Raw genomic sequence first — 16125 nt, forward strand, 5'->3', positions numbered from 1 at the left:
TCCGATCATACCATCCGATGCGATCTGAACTTTTTGCATAAATTAACACTTACGGAAGGACAGATAAACAGAGGGACATGGCTTAACCGAATCTGGAAATGATCAGTATACTCAACACTGGGTCCATGTCATTTTCTTTTGGGTATTACAAAATAATTTGCACAGGGTAATGTAGCACAGTGGTGAGGAGGGGTATGATAGTAGTTACATGATTTAATATTTTAGACTTGTGTTTTCCTTGAGCAGATATTTATTAAACATATTCTTAAAAAGGAGTACAAAATATATGCAGCCTAGTCCATGAGAAGAAATCACATATCTTATAATCCATAGATAAGTAAATATAAAAGTTTAATTGGAAATTAGATTCTAGTGAGCTTACATTCAGTATACAAATTCTAAATGCTTATCCATTATTTAAAATATTTTCATTCTTTTTAAATTCTTATGATGAAGAGCTTCTAGAGTGCAACTAATGATGACCCATATTTTGTCCAAACCTCAAGCTCCAAGGGTACACTCAATTTGCATTCCTTTGCTATTTTTAATACTTTAATAAACATACAAATTAAATACCCATCGCAAAGTTATTTAATTTATTTATATTTAAACACTCTTAGAGTACATGTTAATAGAGAACGTTTCAATTTGCCTAAATTGCTGCTTTTGTTCGACTCCTTTTCTGTGGTGCCCAGACGTTGTTTAAAAACTAGAAACGACATAAATGACATAACGAAGTATAAGCCGCACAAAACCAACACAGAGCGAAAATAGCTGATCTTCACATCCCCGGCAAGACGTAGTATGTATTTGGGCTTGGCCGACCAACACATAAATTCGGTTTCAGGACAGGGGAAATCTGGTCGACCAAAACCTAGCAGCAGTTCCAGTAGTCCCTCCAATGGATATCTTACAAAATTGCCATAGCTGACAAAATACTCCAATGCGGATAGGTTGGTGCGTTCACCTGGATAAGAGGCCATAATAATCATGCCAGACATTACATAGGGGCCTAAAAATAGAGCATGCTGAAAATAGAAAAATTATGAATCATAGTTAGGTGCTAGCTAGTGCTAATGTTCTGCTTACCAAAACACAAAATCTTGAGCCCAGAAGTAGACCGAAACTCGACGCCATCATTGATGTGGCAAATGCTATGCCCAGAAAAAGTAAAAATCTGTGCAATTCCAAGGGTTGAGCACTGCCAAGGTAGAGAGTAACGGTTCCAATCAAAGATGTTGCGCATAGTATAGGCAACTGTGATGTCAGCAAAGCCAAAAAATATGAACTTAAACGATACCATTGATTGAAGCATTCTCTTCGGATGAATTGCATGTCTTGAGGAACTGTAAATAGTAAAAATACAATATTAACAAGTAAAAGCGTGCTTTATATGGCAGCTACATCAGATTATATACCGATTTAGACCATACTTGGAACAGTTGCAGGAAGTCATACCAAATCGACATATGTAAAATTTCAACCGCATGCGATAGGAATTGCGCCCTCTAGAAACCCAAGAATTCTAATCGGGAGATCGGTTTATATGGCAGCTATATCAGGATATGGACTGATTAAGACCATTCTTGACACAGTTGTTGGAAATAAAAAAAAAACACACTTCACGCAAAATTTCGGCCAAATCGGATAAGAATTGCGCCTTCTAGAAGCTCAAGACCCAAGATCGGGTTTAATGGCAGATATATCAGGTTATCAAACGATTTTAACTATACTTAGCACAATTGTTGGAAATCATAACGAAACACGTCATGCAAAATTTCACTCAAATCTGATAGGAATTACGCCCTCCAGAGGCTCAAGAAGTCTAATCGCGAGATCAGTTTATATGGCGGCTGTATCAGGTTATGGACTGATTTAGACTTTACTTGGCACAGTTGTTGGGGGTCATACTCGAATACTTCATGCAAAATTCCGGCCAAATTGGATAAGAATTGCGCCATCTAGAAGCTCAGAAAATCAAGACCCAACCTCGGTTTATATGGCGGCTATATCAGGTTAAGAACCGATTTCCACCATACTTAGCACAGTTGTTGGAAATTATAACGAAACACGTCATGCAAAATTTCAGCCAAATCCAATAGGAATTACGCCCTCTAGAGGCTTAATTACTCTAATCGGGAGATCGGTTTATGTGGCGGCTATATGAGGTTATTATGGTTAGGACTATACTTGGCACAGTTGTTGGGAGTCATACTACAACACTTCATGCAAAATTTCAGCCAAATTGGAAAAGAATTGTGCCTTTCAGAAGCTCTAGAAGTCAAGACCCAAGGTCGGTTTATATGATAGCTATATTCGGGTATAAAAGGATTTAGACCATACTTGGCAAAGTTGTCGGAAGTGGTACCAAAATACTACGTGCAAAATTTCAGCCAAATAAGATAAGAATTGCGCCCTTTAGAAGCTCAAGAAGTCAAGACACAAGATCGGCAGCTATATCAAAACATGGACCGATTTGGCCCATTTACAATCCCAACCGACCTACCCTAATAAGAAGCTTTACTCCTTCGAAAGTTAGCGTGCTTCCGACAGACGGACGGACATGGATAGATCTACTTAAAAAGTCATGACGATCAAGAATATATACATTTTATAGGGTCTTAGATGCATATTTCGAGGTGTTGCAAGTAAGGAGGTGTCGACTATATAATACCCCACCTAGTCTGCCAACTATTTTTGCCAATATCTGCAAGGTATGGCTTAAAGGGGTCCTTAACCTGAGTTCCCATATAAACCGGTCACCCGATGTCACTTCTAGAGGGTGCAATTTTTATCCGATGGCTGAAATTTTAAACGTGATATTTTTTATGACTTTCAACAGCCATGACAAGTACGGTCCATATCGGTGCAAAACCTGATGAATATCTTATATATTGGAAAAAGTCTAGAAAGTTTCGTTCAATCATGTTACACGGATAGATCAAAACTAGGGGACAGAGTGGGCCTGGGGGTCTACATTGAGAATCTAGGGACTGATATCTATTTTAGACTGCCTGACCATAATACGGTCCTGCAAGCGTGAGGTGGTGTGGACGTCGAGTTTGAACATCTTTATGGACAGTAAAATTGCTATAAGAGCAATAACAACCAGGCTGGTAATTTACGAACAGTCATGCATTGTAAGAAGGAGATTAACGCCATATCTGAGGATGGCACAATCCGCATCGTTTGGTTGCCTGGCCGTAACGGAGCAAGGGGGGAATGAAAGGGCAAACGATTTGGCAGTGAAGGCCATAGAACTTTCGCCAATAAACTTGGTTAACCCGAAGCCTTTCGGGACGACGCAGTCCGATTTAAGGGCGTAAGCGACAAACGCATGCAACACTGTGGAACAGCGAAACAGTCGGTAGGACGGCGAAAATCTTGTGTGGTGATCAGGATCATTAGAGGACGAGGCTATAACTGAAAGGAAGTAAGAAGGAGGTCAGTATATCTTTTGGTATCACAACGGGACACATAGCATATGGGAAAGATGTTGAGATGGTGGAGCATTTCCAATGTCATTGCCCGGCTTTCGCGAGTAACAGATACCGGTACTTAGGTGAGGACACGATACCAGACATTAACCAATTTTGGGGAGTGGTATGGAAAACAATTAAGGATTTTGTCTAAGCAATATTCATGCAGACATGGTAGCAGATGCGGTGAATAGCTACCGATTGAATCTGGTCCTTGGAGGACAACCGTCTCCCATTGGACCTGAAGAAATTAACCTCCTCCGGCAAACTAGAGAAGTTCTAGCTCAATGACAATTCGCTAGATGCAACTGCCTCAACTCCTACAGAGCATGGATTGGTGCCATTGTGACCAGGAATCACACGTCGCTGTTTAACTGCATTGCTGGACCCAGTCGACTCAGACCCAAATCCCTCTGGACGCACCCCATCTTAGTCGCAAAGTTCCTGGATAAGGATACTCAACAGAATCAAGCAAACCAAAGATAGAGGGTGATTTTTTAGCTATTACCATTTTGGAAACACTGGTTTAAACAGCTCATGCACTTTTCATGATTTGTTTCACTGTCAAACATCTTCAGTTTGGTCTACAATTTTAACCATGAATCGTCTTGCAAACGAACAACGCTTTCAAATTATTGAATTTTATTTTCAAAATGCGCGGTCTGTTAAGAAAGTTCATCGCGCGCTCATTTTTTCTAATTTTTGGCTGAATGGATGCACAAATAAGCAGAATTGGCGATTTTGGGGTGAAGATCAGCCAGAAGCATTTCAAAAGCTTCCAATGCATTCACAGTTTGGTGCGTTTTATGGGCTGGTGGCATCATTAGACCGTGCTTCTCCAAAGATGATGCGTAATGTAACTGTGAATGGTGAGCGCTAGCGTTAGATGAAATCCAAATTTCTTTTGCCCAAAATGCAAAAGCTTGACTTGCAAGACTTGTGGTTTCTATAAGATGGTGCCACATGTTATTTCTCTCTCTGAAACCATCTACTCTTCTTATAAACAAATCGATCAAATTACTTGACTAACCATATTGGACGGTACATTAGATTCGTTTCCACCGAACTTAATTGTAAACCAAGCATTTTGAAAGCTCTGCTATGGCTTAATTATTTATTACAATTATCTGATTCGTTACTTTAATAGAGAAAACGTTGGCGAACCATAAATTTTTTTCAGTCTATGCAACAATTTTTGCTTATTTGGCTATTTTTAAATTCTTCAATTGCATATCGTACTTTGGTTTAGGTTGTGGTGCCAAGCTGTAGCAACACTAAACGTGTTTTTTTTGTAATGTCATTATATACCAGTAGATATAATTCTTAGGTTGTTTTTCAATCTGGCATTGTAAAAGAGTTAAGGCCATTAAAATTTGTTTTGCTTTTAAATTTTGAAAACTATGCCATAAGCGCAGACTAAAAACAACTTCGACCCTAAGAAATCGAAGAAACAAAACATTGCTATTACTCAGGGTTCATACTTTAATGCTCGAAAAATCAAATCGGAGAATCCGTTTTTAAGCTATACGAAGTGTGAACTTACTTGATCCAAATTTAAGGTGCTTTCGACAGGCGGACAAACGGACAGGGCAAGGTTGATTAAGAGTGTCAAAGCGATTATAAATTCATATACTTTACAGGATTGCATAGGTATTGCGAGATGTTATATACCAAAGGCCACCATAGCGCAGAGTTTACCATGTCCGTCCTTGACACTTAACGCCTGGGGAGAACATCAGAAAAAAATTTTCAGCGGTGGTTTTCCCCTCCTAATGGTGGTGACCAGCGACGTAGCCAGGTGACGTTTGGTCAAAAAGTCGGAGATGAATTTTACATTTACATACTGATTGCCAATACAGTGCTAATATCTTTTGGAAGTTGTACGGTATACAACGGCAACGGCTCTTGCTGCTGCTCCGAGTGCCCAGCTTGGCATTAACGACGAAAAATACCCAAGAATAGAGCTGCCTTAGAAAAATTCTAGCTCCAGTAAGGAAAAAGGTATGGTAATAAAATTTGGACTAGCGTAAAGTAGACGATTTAAACCAGTTACAACAATTTTTCCCGTCATGTTTTGGGGGAAAATCGGCTTGTCAAAAGTCAGCAATTTTTTATATCCCAAAACAAGTACAAAGGCGTTAAGCTCGGTCGGTCCGAATTTTAGATACCCACCACCTCTGGTATATATGTAAACAACCTTTCATCGAAATCCGGTGAAAATTTATACCTTATGTCCCATAGCAGTTATATCGAAATATGTTCCGATTTGGACCAAATAATAATAAGTAGAAGTCATTGCTCAATTGTGTATAACAAAATATTGGTCTTTTTAGTAGCTATATCTAAAAATAAACCGATCTGAACCATATGCAACATGTATGTCGAAAAGCCTAACATAAGTCACTGTGTCAAATTTCAGTTAAATCGGATTATAAATGCGCCTTTTATGGGGCCAAGACTTTAAATCGAGAAGTCGGTCTATATGGCAGCTATATGCAAATCTTGATCGATCTAGACCAAATTGCAGAAATATGTGAAGGGGCTTAACTTACCTCTATGTCCCTAATTTCGGCCACATCAGACAATAAATGCGCCTTTTATGGGCCCAAAACATTAAATCGAGAGATCGGTCTATATGGCAGCTATATCCAAATCTGGACCGATCTGTGCAATATTGCAGAAGTATGTCAAGGGGCTTAACCTTACTCACTGTCCCAAATTTCGGCGACATCGGACAATAAATGCGCCTTTTATGGGCCCAAAACCTTAAATCGAACGGTCGGTCTATATGGCAGCTATTTGAACGAGTCTGAGCAAAATTGACGAAAGATGTCGATAACTCACTATCCCAAGTTTCATAATAGCTGCCTTATAGACCGACCCTCCGATTTAGGGTATTAAGCCCATAAAAGCCACATTTATTATCCGATTTTGCTGAAATTTGGGATAATGAGTAACATCCTTCGTTAATTTGGCCTGGATCGGTCGAGATTTGGTTATAGCTGCCATATAGACCGATCCTCCGATTTAGGGTCTTAGGCCCATAAAAGCCACATTTATTATCCGATTTCGCTGAAATTTGGGGCAGTGAGTTGTGTTAGGCCTTTCGACATACTTCGTCAATTTGGCACAGATTGGTCCAGATTTGGATATAACTGCCATATAGACCGATCCTCCGATTTAGGGTCTTAGGCCCATAAAAGCCACATTTATTATCCGATTTTGCTGAAATTTGGGACGGTGAGTTGTGTTAGGCCCTTCAACATTTTTCTTCAATTTGACTCTGATCGGTTCAGATTTGGATATAGCTGCCATGTAGACCGAACTCTCGGTTTAAGGTTTTGGGCCCATGTATTGCCCGATGTCGCCGAAATTTGGGACAGTGAGTTAAAATATGCCCCTTGACATACTTCTGCAATATGGTACAGATCAGTCCAGATTTGGATATAGCAGCTATATAGAACGATCTCTAGGTTTTAGGTTTTGGTGCCATAAAAGGCGCATTTATTGTCCGATTTCGCTGATATTTGGGACAGTGCGTTGTGTTAGACTCTTTGACATGTTTCTGCTTAACTTAACTCAAATCGGTGCAGATTGGGATATAGCTGCCATGTAGACCGATCTCTCGATTTAAAGTTCAGATCGGTTTATTTTTAGACATAGCTACTAAAAAGACCAATATTTTGTTATACACAATTGAACAATTACTTGTAGTTTTTACTATTTAGTCCAAATAGGAACATATTTCGATATAACTGCTATGGGACAAAAGGTATGCAATTTTCACCGGATTTTGATGGATGGTGGTTTACATATATACCCGAGGTGGTGGGTATCCAAAGTTCGGCCCGGCCGAACTTAACGCCTTTTTACTTGTTATTCTACTACTTGTACGATTTCAAAATTTCATCTTTGGTACAACTAATTGTATATTTTTCAAAACATTGATCAGTTTTAGCAAATTTTTTTAATTTTACCCTTCTCCGTTCACTGTAAAAGTAAATAAGCTATTTCGTACTTTTTGGTATTGAAACGTAAAAGTATAAAATGGCACCAAATAGGGTACGGTACTTTTTCCGTTTTCGTAAATATTTTTCTGTCTACTCTTTATTTCGCAACAACAATCATATAAGCCAAATTTCGATGTTCTAGCTCTACCCGTTCGCCCTATGCAAAGTTCCCTTATTTCGTACCATTTTTGGTCCTTTTTTGTTTCTAAATGTCCAAAAGCTTTTCTGGGATACCAATTAGTTTGCCATAATGTACCTAAATTCCAAAATTGAAAGCTCTAGCTCAATTAACAAATAAGGTACCAAAAAGTACCACTTGCGGTATTAAACGTACCATTTTTCCCACTTGCGGTACTATTTTGGGAAATTTAAGTCACCAAATCGTATTTTTTTGAGACGCTCTTTTATTTGAGGCCAAAATCATAATTCTAGCCCTAGAGATACAATTTTATCAAAATCACACAATGGAATAGAGTCAGGCATAATGGGTTCACATTTTGCCTTTAAAAATATTAATTGAAAATTGTTTATAGAAAAAATTTTATGAAAATGTTTTTTGGGACAGATAAGCATAATAAAACCAGTAGGGAAAGGCAAAAGTCGGGCGGAGCCGATTATATAATACCCCACACCACCGAGTTTATGTAATACTTTTAATAGATAGCCGTTATATTGAAATTTAGTCAGACTTTAATTTTGCATACCTATTAAAATATCGAATAGAACCTTATACGATTTTCTTACGATGGTACGAAAATTGTGACTTCTATGGCTTTAAAAGTCGAAACGCACAAAAGATTTATATGAGAGTTTCATCTAAATCGATTTTGATGAAATTTTGCACACGTATTGGGATGTCAATTAAACCATCTCATGAAAAATTTTGTAGAGATCGGACCAAAATTGTGGCTTCTACAGCCTTAAAAGGCCATATCGGATGAAAAATATATATGGAAGCTATATCTAAATCTTGACCGATCTTATTGGAACTTTGCACACATATGAGGACGTTGAAAAAAACCCTCCATGCCAAATTTTGTAAAGATCGGACCAAAATTATGCCTGCTACAGCCTTAAAAGTCCATATCGGATGAAAGATATGTATGGGAGCTATCTATGAATCTGATCCGATTATGATGAAATTTTGCACACATATTGGGACGTCAAAAAAAAAAATTAGTGCCAAATTTTGTAAAGATCGGACTTAAATTGTGCCTTATACAGCCTTAATAGGTCAAATCGGACGAAAATTATGTATCGGAGCTATATCTAAATCTGAATCTTCGTGCCAAATTTGGTAGAGATCGCACCAAAATTGTGGCTCCTACAGCTTTAAAGGTGCATATCGGAAGAAAGATATATATGGGAACTATATCTAAATCTGGACCGATTTTTTCCAAAAGACACTTATACAAAATTTTGTGAAAATCGGACAACAAATGCGACCTGTTCCTTTAATAAAAGAATACATGGACAGACAGACAGACGGACATAGCTAAATCGAATCAGGAAGTGATCCTAAGCCGATCCGTATACTTATCGATGGGTCTAGCTCTTCTCCTTCTTAGCGTTGCAAACAAATGCACAAATCTATAATACCCTGTACCACAGTGGAGGGGCTCGGCCCCGGGGTCCCCCCAACTAGATTTTTTCTATCGTATGTTGACTTTAGTATGCAAAACATTTTCAATTTTTGAATATTTAATCTCACCTGTTGATAGCATGGGAACCATAGATATAAAGAAGAACATTATTGATACTATCAATGAGAAATGATAATTGTAAATGCTGTATTTTGCATTCCTGCTGACATTTATATTGGCACTTCCAATCAATAGACCGCTAAGTATATGAGCAGCCAAACGCAATCTAAAGTTGGCCTGAAATAAGATAAACAATAAGAAATGCGAAACTGTGGGGAAAAAACCTAAACATTTACCTGATCGCGCCATAATTGTGAAAGGAACCTTTGCAAGTTCAGACTATACTCCTTGGACCATGAATTGTACTTGTGGGGATTTGATTTTAAATATCGTTTTATATCATGTGTATTCTTTGTGTTCTGCAGGAACTGGCACTCGTTGGTGGCAACTTCCATGTTAGGGGTCCATTTTGAAACCTTGCCATTTGATATTGCCTCAACCATTACATTATGATAATCACCATAGGCTTTCATGGCCACTTCTATAACTGTAATATATGAGAGGTATTCTTATTTTCAATATTCTGTTAAAAGAAAACAAAACGCATGTCATATTACTAAAGTCCGTGGGATTATACGACACCGGGCAACACAGACTAAAACATTCCAAATAGGGCACTATATCATCAACGGTTCCTTGGTAAATACATTGACCGCTGGCCATGGCATACACCTTATCGAACATTTGAAATAATCTCGCTGAAGGACAGTGCAGGGAACAAATGATGGTACGACCACAGTCTGCTAAATGTTTCAAAAGTCGTACACATTTGGAAGCTGAGACTTCATCTAAACCACTGAAAGGAAAAAAGTTAAGAAACAGTTCATTTATGTTGGTTGCCGATAAAATCAGAACGAATTAGAGATGAGAAAAGTAAAATAATAAAGACATTCCGTCACAAACTTTTCTCGATAATTTTTATTCTATAGAGTAAGTGGAAATTGAACCAACTACCACCCAAGCGCTAGTAAGCTGAGTACCCAACCAACTTGGTTACAGGGGCGTCCAACATAGATGGCATATTCTCCTACCTCACCATATACTTTGTAACACTTAAGTCCATTATTAAAATTTGCATACTTACGCTGTTGGCTCGTCAAGGAATAAAACAGACGGATTGTCAATCAATTCCAATGCAATGCAGATCCTTTTTCTCTGGCCACCCGACAGCTTTGAGATTAAAGTATCGCTGTGTTGTAGCAGATCAAAAATATCAAGAATTTCATTGACCACAGCCTCTCGTTGTTTATCCGTACGTTGTGAGTCCAACTTAAGCTTCGAAGCAAATGTCATTGTTTCCATAACGGTGAAATATGGACTGATGTGGTCTTCTTGTAGAACATAGCGGGACAATTTGCGAAAAGACTTCATCTGGCGAGGTTGGTTGTTGACATAAATTTGTCCAGAAGTTTTTTGTAATCTAAAACGAATGAATAGCAATTAAGAAAACAGCAAGAAGATTGTAACTGGTAAAAGCGCATTAAACCCGATTTGAATCCCAGGTACTATAACAGGTATCTTAAGTCCTAATTATATTATGGTAGTACTGTACACTTCAGATCAAATCATCTATGGACGGAGGTATATTCAATTCGTTTGCCTTTAAATCAAGTCTGACTGCGGATGGGGATATACTAATCTAGTCATTCCGATTGTAACAACTCGAAATATTCTTGATCGTCTCGACGTTCTGAGTCGAGATATTCTTGATCGTCTCGACGTTCTGAGTCGAGATATTCTTGATCGTCTCGACTTTCTGAGTCGAGATATTTTTGATCGTCTCGACGTTCTGGATCGATCTAGCCATGTCCGTCAGTCCGTCTAACGAAATCACGATTGCGGTCGAACGCATAAAGCTAGCCCCTTGAAATTTTGCACAGATACTTAATATTAATGTAGGTCGTTGGGGATTGCCATATCGGTTCAGATTTAGACATAAATCAAATATTAACCGCTCTCCCAATTTTACTTCTTGAGCCCCTGGAAGCCGCAATTTTTGTCCGATTTGTCTATAATTTTGCAAGCGGTGTTCTGTTACGATTTTCAAAAACTGTACTAAGTACGGTCCACATCGGTTTATAACATGATATAGCTCCCATATAAGCCGACCTTCCGATTTGACTTATTGAGCCCCTACAAGCCACAATTTTTGTCCCATTTGGCTGAAATTTTGCATATAGGATTGCAACTGGGCCACATCGGTTCAGATTTAGATATAGCTGCCATATAAACCGATCTCTCGATTTAGGGGCTTGTGCCCATAAAAGACGCATTTATTGTCCGATTTTGCCAAAATTTGACCGTACTCTCGATTTAAAATCTTAGCTCCATAAAAGGCGCATTTATAATCCAATTTCGATGAATTTTGACACAGTGACTTATGTTAGGATTTTCGTCATACATGTCGTATATGGTTCACATCGATCTATATTTGGAAATAGCTACCAAAAAGGCCAATATTTTGTTCTACAAAATTGAACAATGGCTTGTACTTATTGGACCACTCAATGTCTGTGCCGAATTTGGTCTAAATCAGACCATATTTCGATATAGCTGCTATTGGGTCATTTGGTTTCCATATACAGCCGAGGTGGTGGGAATCCATAGTTCGGACCGGCCGAACTTGACGCCTTTTTACTTGTTACTTGTTAAACTATAAGTTTATTGTATATTTATAATTGCAAGTTTGGAAGTAATTGGCAAGAAACACGAAGAAGTGTTTATTGACCTCTTATTGACCATAAGTGGTAGCTATTTGCACATACTTTGAATGGTCCTTATTAATGAGCATTTATTAAATATATGCTACATCGTATATATCCGTATAGTCTGTCTGTCAGTTCACCCATCAGTGGAAATAATGATAGCGGTCGAACGAATCCGCATTCACAGAGATTTTTATTGATGTACGTCGTTGTGGACTGCAAATGGGACAAGTCGGTCCAGATTCAGATATAGCTCCCTTATAATGTGGTATTTCAATTTGACATTTTGAGGCCCAAGAAGCCGCTATTACTGTACGATGAATTATTGCGTCCAACAACCGTGCCAATTACTGTCCAAATTGGATAATAATCTGATATACATGAAACAAGTATAATCGTGCTAAGTTCGGCCGGGCCGAATCTTATATCCCCTTCACCATGGATCGCATTTTTCGAGTTCTTTTTCCGGCATCTCTTCTTAGGCAAAAAAGGATATAAGGAAAGATTTGCTCTGCTATTAGAGCGATATCGAAATATGGTCCTTTTCGGACTACAATTAAATGTTGGTGACCTGTCAGCCAATTGGAATAAGAATTGCGCCTTGTAGCGGCTCAAGAAGTAAAATAGGGAGATCGATTTATATGGGAGCTGTATCAGGCTGTACACCGATTCAGATCATAATAAACATGTTGTATGTTGCTGGTCATGAGAGGATCCGTCGTACAAAATTTCAGGCAAATCGGATAATAATTGCGACCTCTAGAGGCTCAAGAAGTCAAGATCCCAGAACGGTTTATATGGCAGCTATTTATATCAGGTTATGAACCGATTTCAACCATATTTCGCAAAGTTGTTGAAAGTCTTAATAAAATACGTCATGCAAAATTGCATCCAAATCGGATAGGAATTGCGTCCTCTAGAGGCTCAAGAAGTCAAGTCCCAAGATCGGTTTATATGGCAGCTATATCAGGTTATGGACCGATTCGAACCATGCTTAACACAGTTATTGGAAGTCATAGCGAAACACGTCGTGCAAAATTTCGTTCCAATCGGATAAGAATTGCGCCATCTAGAGGCTCAAGAAGTCAAGACCTCAGATCGGTTTATATGGCAGCTATATCAGTTTATTGACCGATTTGAACTATACTTGACACAGTTGTTAGATATCATAACGTAATACTTCGTGCAAAATTTCATTCCAATCAGATAAGAATTGCGCCTTACAGAGGCTCAAGAAGTCAAGACCCAATATCGGATTATATGGCAGCTATTACAAAACATGGACCGATATGGCCCATTTACAATCCCTACACTAATAAAAAGTATTTGAGCAAAATTTCAAACGGCTAGCTTTACTCCTTCGAAAGTTAGCGTGCTTTCGACAGACAGACGGACTGACGGACGGACGGACAGACGGACGGACATGGCTAGATGACGATAGTGACGATAAAGAATATATATACTTTATGGGGTCTCAGACGAATATTTCGAGGAGTTAGAAACAGAATGACGAAATGAGTATACCCCCATCCTATGGTGGAGGGTATAAAAATGCAAGTTTTGCCCATAAACATTCCACTAAGAAACAGAGGCAAATATTGCACATATGGAGGAGTGCAGGCCGATTCAAGTTTAAACTCAATGACAAGGAGCCTCCTTTTTATAGCCGAGTCTGAACGTCGTGCAGCATTGCGGCACCTTTTTGGAGAGAAGGTTTTATATGGCATAGTACCCCATAAATGTTGCAAGCATTAGAGGGGAAAACCATTGGTGAAAATTTTTTTCTGATGGTCTCGCCAGGATTCGATCGCAAGCATTCAACGTAATAGGCGGACTTGCTAACCTCTGCGCTATAGTGGCCATCTGATATATTTAGCTTCTGTATAAACCTATATCCCGATTTGGAATTCTGTGCCACTGGAAGCCGCAACTGTTATCTGACAAGTATGATCAATTCGCCCTGATATAGCTCTCATATAAGCTCTATTTTATAAGCTCAATATTGGCTGACTTGGTAGTAAAGTACATATGTGCCCTTCAACTAATCTAGCCACCATGGGTGGGTTCCCAAGATTCAGAACCCACCCTTGTTTGTATATATTTTACATATGTATACGGTTTGGCCCGACTGAGCTTTGCTCCAGATACCTGCACATTACTAAAGCCTATCTCAGAAAATCAAGCCTGGCACAAATATTTACCACTAATCTATAAATCATTTATGTTTTAGAATTAATTATTCAATTCTATTATTAAACATACGTTTATGGGAAACTTTTTTCTAATGACGATTACAAACGATTTGTGTAGACAATACATTTTTGTTTATAATTGTTAACCTAGACAGTCGAGAGTTGCATGACATGTGGAACTATTTTAAGGCAAATATTATAGGCAAATACAATGTGACAGAAAAATGGAAAAAAACAGCACATTTCAATACAAAGTCATGAAATAAGGGGCCAAAGGCTGCAAATAAAAAATGCTTACTGTAATAAAAACATTCTAACGCGATGTGACGCAAACTGCTATGGAGAAAGATTACATGAACTTTCGCTGAAATAGAACGGAGTTTAATTAATTTTGAAATAAATGCACGAGACGAGTTATTCGCAAATAATACTAAAGTCAACTGTTGTTTAATGGTAGATTGATCGATAAAACCTTGTCTAACTATGATGAAAATTTAAATCGAATTAAAAGACAAGTAAGAAAAGGCAACAGTTGGGCGGCACCGGCTATATAATAGACTATACCTACCCTAGAAGTGGAAATTGGGCGTTTTATCTTTTCTATACGCACCACCGAAGGATGGGGGTATATTCATTTTGTCATTCCGTTTGCCATACATCGAAATATCCATTTCCGACCCTATAAAGTATATATATTCTTGATCAGTGTAAAATTTTAAAGCGATCTAGCCATGTCCGTCCGACTGTCCGTCTGTTTGTTGAAATCACGCTACAGTCTTTAAAAATAGAGATATTGAGTTGAAACTTTGCACAGATTCTTTTCTTGTCTATAAACAGGTTAAGTTTGAAGATGGGCTATATCGGACTATATCTTGATATAGCCCCCTTATATACCGATCCGCCTATTTAGAGTCTAAATCCACATTCATTTTCCGATTTTGCTAAAATTTGGGACAGTGAGTTGTGTTAGGCGCTTCGACATCCTTCTGTAAATTTAGCTCAAATCGGTCGAGATTTGAATATACCTGACGTATAGACCGATCTCTCGATTTAAGGTTTTGGTATCCATAAAAGGCGCATTTATTGTCGAATGTCGCCGAAATTCGGGACAGTGAGTTAAGTTAAGCCCTTCGACATATTTCTGCAATTTGGCTTCGTTCGATCAAGATTTGCATATAGCTGCCATATAGACCAATCCGCCTATTTAGGGTCTTAGGCCCATAAAAGCCACATTTATTGTTCGATTTTGCTGAAATTTGGGACAGTGAGTTAAGTTAAGCCCCTCGACATACTTTTGCAATTTGGCACAGATCGGTCGAGATTTGGATGTAGCTGCCATATAGAAAGATCTCTCAATTTAAAGTTTTGGGCCCATAAAAGGCGCATTTAATCTCCGATATCACCGAAATTGGGGACTGTGAGTTGTGTTGGGACCTTCAGTATCCTTCTTCAATTTGGCTGAGATCAGTGGAGATTTATATATAGCTGACATATAGACTGATCTCTCGATTTATGGTTTTGGTTCCCATAAATGGCGCATTTATTGTTCAATGTCGCCAATATTTTGGTCAGTAAGTTAAGTAAAGCCCCTCGACATATTTCTGCAATTTGGCTCAGATCGATCAAGATTTGCATATAGCTGCCATATAGACCGATCTCTCGATTTAAGGTTTTGCCGAAATTCCTGCGCCAAATTTTAAGATGGTCGAAGGAAAATTGAGATTCTATCACAGGATATTGTACGGCTTTAGACCTTTGTTTAAAGCTTTCTATCCAAAGAAGAGCATTGCAAAACACTTAAAAGTCAGCGTGGTGTTGGCTATCCGTATCGCGATTTTAAATTCGACCCAGAATTATCATCAGCGGACGATGTCAAATGGATCCAGAGGCTCAAGAAGTCAAATTGGAAGATCGGTTTATATGGGAGCTATATCAGGTTATTGACCGATTTGAAACGTACTTGGCACAGCTATTGCAAAATTTTAGCTAAATCAGACGAAAATTGCGCCTTCCGGGGGATCAGAAGTCAAATCGGG

The 16125-nt window shown here is 38.5% G+C and overlaps 1 protein-coding gene across 1 annotated transcript in view; it reads right to left on the reverse strand.

The window, feature by feature from the left end:
* Positions 1-568: 568 nt before the first annotated feature.
* LOC106093747 (ATP-binding cassette sub-family G member 1) overlaps positions 569-16125 on the reverse strand; it is a 35882-nt gene continuing 20325 nt past the window's right edge. The window contains exons 3-8 of the mRNA XM_059370165.1: positions 10277-10612; positions 9750-9988; positions 9429-9679; positions 9201-9369; positions 1090-1346; positions 569-1028 (exon numbers count right to left, since the gene is read on the reverse strand). Coding sequence (XP_059226148.1) covers positions 597-1028; positions 1090-1346; positions 9201-9369; positions 9429-9679; positions 9750-9988; positions 10277-10612 — 1684 coding nt within the window. The 3' untranslated portion in view covers positions 569-596. The remainder of the gene's footprint in view (positions 1029-1089; positions 1347-9200; positions 9370-9428; positions 9680-9749; positions 9989-10276; positions 10613-16125) is intronic.

Source organism: Stomoxys calcitrans, chromosome 5 (genome assembly GCF_963082655.1).
Source record: "Stomoxys calcitrans chromosome 5, idStoCalc2.1, whole genome shotgun sequence".
NCBI classification, from domain to species: domain Eukaryota; kingdom Metazoa; phylum Arthropoda; class Insecta; order Diptera; family Muscidae; genus Stomoxys; species Stomoxys calcitrans.